Source organism: Lactuca virosa, chromosome 3 (assembly GCF_052849685.1).
Source record: "Lactuca virosa cultivar CGN04683 chromosome 3, Lactuca_virosa_CGN04683_v6, whole genome shotgun sequence".
Lineage (NCBI taxonomy): Eukaryota > Viridiplantae > Streptophyta > Magnoliopsida > Asterales > Asteraceae > Lactuca > Lactuca virosa.
The window spans coordinates 163,796,882-163,804,079 of NC_136428.1; the positions used below are offsets into that span (position 1 = coordinate 163,796,882).

Genomic DNA, 7,198 nt, shown 5'->3' on the forward strand with positions numbered 1-7,198 from the left:
TACACATGTTTCATAATTACCAAAATAAATTTTAATAAATTGATCGATAAATTTATTTATTCGAGTTTTTTATAAATAAAAATGTCAAAACTGGGTAATAATTTAGGGGTGAGCATGGGCCGGGTTGGATCAGTTTTAGGGTAAAACCGAACCCAAAACTGAAATGTCGGTTTTCAAAAAACTAGAACCCAACCTAAACCAAAACCGATGGGTTCGGTTTCTCGGTTCCTGGTTTGATTTCGGGTTCGGTTTCGGGTTCAAGGAGTTTGGATATCTTTGAGCCAAGTCAAGCATGAAACAATATTTTGATTTATTTTGAGAAGAAAAAACTTTCAATGTGTTCAACCCTAAAGAAATTAAGGTGATGGTGGGCCGATATGAAGAAAGTTAAGTGGAATTGGGTTGAGGCTCAAGGTGGAGAGTTAAATTAAAAATCATAGTTGAACTCTGACACCCGTTATGATTGATTCGTCTATTGCATCTTTTGAAAACAGTCAAGTCAAGGAGTAAGCCCATCGATGTTCGATCATACCCTTGTGTGTGGGTTTTGATCTCTTTGTGATATATACGTTGAAACTCACCCTATAAAAGATAAACAAGTAGACTTGATGTTTGTTGGTGAAGAGTCTTCGACTTATCTAGAGGCAACAAGGATCGAGAGTGGCTGGAAGTGATGAAAAGTGAACTGGATTAAATCAAAAAAAAAAAAAAATACATACATTGGCCCATTGGGTTGAAATGGATATTTAAACTAAAAAAGGATGTAGACAATAAGGTAACAAAACACAAATCATGGTTCATCGCGAAGGGATATGTGCAACAAAAGGGGATTGATTTCGATAAAGTTTTGGTGCCTATGACACGATTGGAGACGATTCGAGTGCTTCTACCTCTTGCAATAATGGGAAGAGGGAAAGTTCACCATCTCGACATGAAATTAGGGTTTTTAAACAATGATTTAGAAGAGCATGTATATGTTTCACGACCTGAAGAGTTTATTGTTGTAGGGAAGGAACATCTAGTTCACCATTTAAATAAAGCGCTCTAAGGGCTACGTCAAACCCCAAGCGCATGGAATGTCAAGCTCGACAAAACACTCGAGGAGTTAGGTTTCAGAGGTGCCCTCAAGAACAAGACGTGTACCGAATTCAAAACCAAAAAAGCGATACTAATGTTTGGTGTGTATGTAGATGACTTAATCGTAACTGAGTTTAGAAAATAAATGTAGAAAATATGTGATACGAGTGATTTGGGGATATTGACATGCTATCTTGGAATAAAGGTGAAAGAGAGTAAAGACGGCTTTGTATTCAGTCAAGCAGGATAAGCAATTAATTACTGACAACAACAAGAATAGTAGACTACAACGATGCAAATTATCCAATGGAACCAAAATTGAATTTAACGAAGAGTGAAGCTGAAGTGACAATGAATGCTCCTAAATTCCAAAGTCCCATTGGACCTTATGATACTTGATGCACACAAGGTAGACCTTGGTTACTTGGTTAAAGTCGTCAGTCGAATATAACTCTTTCATATGAATTTCGTTTAAGTTGAATTTTTTTTTATATTGTGTTCTTTGTAACAAGAGCTTTATGTGGACATATCACACTCCAAATTTAGATGTCGGGAAGTATACTTTTTTAGCTCTAAAATAGACTACTTGGTGAAAAATATATAAAAAAATAAATTTCGCATATGAAATTTATTTGAGCTTATTTTTTTTGGTAAGAAAGGCTTGCTATGGACATATTACACACTCAATTTGGATGTCAAAAAGTCATACTTTTAACTCTATATCAGGTTATTTAGTGAAAATTATGAAAAAAAACTTCATAACGACCTAGATAACAATCATCATTCTCCCAAAGGGGCTTACAAAAATCTCAAAAATAAATAAATAAATAAACAAATAAACATTTTCGAATGCCACCTAGATTTTTGTAATGGTGGCTTGTGAAAATTGTGGTCATTTTTCATTTTTGTGGAAAAACCTTGCAAATAAAATATAGTATTTTCTCTTATTAATAACTACCACTAAATATTTAATTATAATTAGAAATTTAAAAAAAAATATATCAAATCAAAGTAAAAAATTTCACAGATCACATCATTAACAAATAATGTAGTTTCAATGGTCGTGTAAAAAAAATTAAGACAATACAAAGAAAAATAGATCCCACACATACCCTACACCCAGACCCACCCACCACATCTTGGCCCCTTGGTGCATATGTGGTCCTTCTTAGGTCAAGTACTTAAGACAATACAAAGATCCTTATTAACATTGACTTCTAAACTCATAATCGAGTGTTGTTAATTAGTTGAGTCAAATGGAAATAATTTAGATGCTATTTGTTTTTTTAAATCAAAATGTCTGCGGTCTGCGGACCACATCTGCAAGCCTCTGCGGCAGAAAAGGTGGACCAAATGTCTGCAGTCTGCAATAAGAAGACTGTTTGTTTTTAACGTCTGTAGCTGTTGAAATAAATTGATTTTTCAAACTTAATTTCATATCATAAACATTAAAAATATATTTTCAGCAAAAAAAAAGAAAAAAAAATGCACGGTGGCCCATGTTTTTTTTTGTTTAGGTTAAAATGGGGTCTGAAGACTTTTGAAGACAGTGGTCCATGTCTGCGCCAGGAAGACCTCGTGCAGACGTTTTTTGATCTGCACACTTCCAAAAAATAAACACTCTGCGAGGGCATATGTCTGCGCGGCGCAGACAAAAGTGGTTGCGCAGATCTTCACCAAAAAAACAAACATCCCCTTCCAGGAGTATGCCTATATAAAGGGAATGATTTAAAGGTGATCTAATCATATCCATCCGTTTTTTTTCCTAGAGAGAGAAAGTGAAAGATTCGCAACAATGGTGGTGGACTTTGTCGAGCATGCATGCATGCAAGTTCTTGAGTAAAAAGTACGTGGAAAACTATGTGTTTGCCCATTTCTTATATTTTAAGTAAATAAAAAATAAATACATGAAAAAATGAAAAAGAAGAAAAGGGTAAAACTAAAACATCTTCACGTTCGAATGGACCAAATCCATAATAAGAGTAGAACAAAAGGACCATATCTGCATTTTTAAAAATCTACTGCATTATACGAACTATATTAGCAAAGGACCAAATTTTCAATCTTCTCTAATACTATAAAGGAAGTAAAATCACATACGTGTTTGAAAATGGGGGCGTTGACAAGAATCACAATAAGTTTGAATACAGCAAGTTTTACGTTAGACTTTCATAATCCAGTGTTCTAACATCTCTCACAGACATGGAAATGGAATGGATGAAGAAGATGGGTGAAATAACTCACCATACAATCAAAACCAACGGAATATCGATGCATGTTGCAGAAAAAGGCGACGGACCTGTAGTGCTCCTCCTCCATGGCTTCCCGGAGCTCTGGTTTTCATGGCGTCATCAGATCACTCACTTAAGTAACCATGGTTACCGTGTCCTCGCACCTGACCTCCGCGGCTATGGCGATTCCGACTCCCCATCCTCTCCCTCTTCCTACACCTTCTTCCACATAGTCGGTGATCTCATCGGCCTTCTAGATCACTTCAATCAACAACAGGTATGTCGTATGTGGCTTTAATGGCGATGAAGCTTTAATCAACGTTAGGGTTGATTTTGTGTAAGTATGAATATCAGGTGTTTGTGGTGGGACACGATTGGGGCGCAACCGCCGCCTGGCATCTGAGTCTTTTCCGGCCAGATAGAGTCAAAGGAATCGTTTCTCTCGGTATTCCATTTTTTCCAAGATACCCGATCAATCCAACTCACTTATTCACCAAATCGTTTGGAGACGATTTCTACATCTCTCAATTCCAGGTTCTTCTTCTTCTTCTTCTTTTTTTTTTTTTTTCTGTGGAAATTTTTTATAAAGTTCAGGAAATTGATACAGGAATTAGGAAGAGCCGAGAGGGCTTTTGCGACATACGATTGTTTGACTGTAATTAAGAAGTTTTTGCTTATCAACGTTGGCGATGTACTGGTAGCACCTCCTGGAATGGAGATTATCGATCACCTGCAAATTCCTTCTTCGTTACCTCCATGGATTACTGAAGATGAGCTTCAAGTGTACGCAGATAAGTTTCAGGAGACTGGATTCACTGGAGCTTTAAATCACTATCGTGCCATGGATCTGTAAGACAGAAAACGTAGATATTCGATTTGATTTCTACTTTTTTGTAACAGTAATCGTATGAATTGATTTGAAGGACGTGGGAACTGGAAGCGCCATGGCAAGGGGCAAAGATCAAAGTTCCATCGAAGCTGATTATTGGAGACGAAGATATTGGATTTCAAAGCTGGACGAAGGAATATGTTGAGGGAGATGTTATGAAAGAATTGATTCCTGGTGTTGAAGTTGTGATGATGGAAGGCCACCATTTTATTCAACAAGAGAAACATCAAGAGGTTTCTGATCACATCTTATCGTTCCTACACAAACTTGCATGAGTTTGGGTTCTAGGATCTTTATAGTATACAGAGAGTATTACTCCCTACCACTAAAAAAGAGTATCAAAGCATAATATAATAAATATATAATAAATAATAAATAAGCTCATGGACTCCACTTATTATTTATGTATTAATTAAGAAATTGAAATTTTCGTTAATTCTTATTATTATCCGGGCCTAATGTCATATCGCGCAATTAACTATTGGTTTATGTTTTAAAACGTTCTTAAAATTTTCTTGTTATTTTCATTTTATTTGCATTCTAACTTCTAAGGGAATGAAGTCCGGTTTAATGTTTTAAAAAGTCATTTTGGTAAAATTCAAGGTTTCATCAGATGAAACCCAGCCTCTTCCTAGTCATCAATGATATATGCCACCATAATGGAGTTTGCTATGTCATACTTCCATGTGCCACTAAGGATTTACATAATTAAACCTTATTTAAAAAGCTTCGGATGAATAAATATCAATTCTCGTCTTTCTCCTTACTACAAAACCATTTTGCTCTACCTTCGTCTAGTTTTGTCTATAATGTTGTGTATATGATGGTTGATGTTAACTTTCAAGGTATTTTTTCAAGATATCTATGTTTAATGTACACTAATGACATACATCATTTGTTTGAATATATCGATTCTACGGGGATGGACAAGAAAGAATTATATGCTTTTTTGGAAAGATATACTGTTAGGAGATGTCTGAAGGTGTATTATTGTTCACTCGAAGATAATTTTTCAAAAGGTTAGAACTTTGAAGTAATAGATTTTGACTACGCTGAGTTCATTGATGTTGGTTACAATTGTGGGTGTGTACTAGATATGTGCATAGGTCATCTTGGGGCTAATGTGAATGAGTGGCTACATGAAGATATTCGTTAGGGAGGAGGGAGTCATTCCCTCCTAACCCACTGAACCCACTGTCACATCAATTTTTGTCTTTTTTCTTTTCATCTTTTCCAACCCACAACACACGGAAATTCTATCTTTCTCAACCCACTCAACCCACTCAATTAAAAAAATACAAAACAACTAAGGTACAAGTTTTAAAACACATGGTACAAGAGAAAATGAGAGAGATGATGAAGTGGGTTATTGAAACCAATTAAACAACCCGCTGAAGAAGGAGTGGTATCAGCGGTAACTCTATTGCTAATTAAGATTTTACCTTGATTGTTTTGTATTTTTTTAATTGAATGGGTTGAGTGAGTTGAAAAAGATAGGGTTTTCGTGTGTTGTGAATTGTGAAAGATGAAGAAAAATGAAAGAGAAAAACTGATGTGACAGTGGGTTCAATAGGTTGGGAGGGAACGACCCCCTCCTCCCTTAGGACCATCACTTAAATGTTAGAGATGTGCAAGAAGATTTAGGTCAAAATTCGGATTTTCCAGAAGATGATGTTGAAAATTTGGATTGTGAGGTTTCCTTAATGATGTGATTCATATGAACAAGACTAGGAATGATCCTTTCCTCAGTAAACTTTATGTAAACTTTACAATAAGGAGAATCCAATCCTAAAAAAGTACTTAAGGATGAGTGAAAAACATTCATTGCAAATTAAATCTCTTACTAGTGATCATAATTCTGTTATAAATTTTAAGTTAGGATCAATTGTTAATTATGATTGGATTGGTAGCCATAAGCCATTAGACACTTGAATTCATACACAAACAGAAAATGAGTATTAGGCAAAGGAAGAAGTGAAAAAGAAATTTGTAATAAAGGTTAGTATGGCATAGTGTAGGAGGGACACAACAATTTATCTAAAATACATCATGTATCATGTCAATTAACCTTATATTTTTTTATTTTAAGCATATATATAATTATTACTAAAATATTTTATTATAATTATATTTTTTTTTAAGTAACATATCAAATCAAAATAATAATTTTCATAGACCACATCAATTAACAAATAATATAGTTTCAACTACAACCATAAATAAGTTAGTTTTTTCTATGGTTAATGACTTAAACAAGTAAAATACTTTATTTTGATGTTCATATTTAGCTAACAATATTTTTTTTATACATATTTTACCATTGAAGTTGTTTCAAATGTATCAAAAAAGATAATATTATATGATGTTATAAATAATATTATATTTTCTTAAATATGCCAAAACAATTTCAATGATCAAATATATATAAAAGAATGATCTCCCACATCCACAACCATCCCTACCCATCACTACCTTGCCCCATGTTGCATATCGAAATACCCTCATCTCTTCTTATGCCAAGTACTTAATACAATACAAAGATATTTATTAATGTTGACTTTTAAACTCAAAATCGTTTCTACCGAGTGTAGTTGATTGAGCCAAATAGAAATAATTTATAGGAGTATGCCTATATAAAGGGATTGACTCGAAGGTTGTCTCATATTATCGTTAAAGGAAACATGACGACAAGCATTCTTGGATGGTGGTTCGTACCAATGATCATGGGTGTGGTCATGGTGTTGCTGGAGGGTCGACGATGAAGCTTTATAAGAAATTGTGTCATTTGGTTTCGATTGAAAGTACACTGATAGAAGTGAAAGATTCATAGCAATGGTGGTGGGCTTTCTCGAGCTACATGCGAGTTCTTGAATAGAAATTACATGAAAAACCGTGTGTTTGACTGTTTCTTATTTCTAAAATAACCAAATAAATAAATAAATAAATGGAAAAAAAGAAATGAGTAAAACGGATAGAATAGACCAAATCTATAATAAAAGTA

The 7,198-nt window shown here is 34.4% G+C and overlaps 1 protein-coding gene across 1 annotated transcript; it reads left to right on the forward strand.

Moving 5' to 3' along the window:
* The first annotated feature begins 3,210 nt into the window (after positions 1-3,210).
* On the forward strand, positions 3,211-4,583 carry LOC145162710 (epoxide hydrolase 1-like). The gene is made up of 4 exons (XM_079081780.1): positions 3,211-3,585; positions 3,663-3,842; positions 3,916-4,157; positions 4,232-4,583. The coding sequence occupies exons 1-4, from the start codon at positions 3,280-3,282 to the stop codon at positions 4,470-4,472; spliced, it is 969 nt and encodes a 322-aa protein (XP_078937906.1). The 5' UTR covers positions 3,211-3,279; the 3' UTR covers positions 4,473-4,583.
* The last annotated feature ends 2,615 nt before the right edge of the window (positions 4,584-7,198 follow it).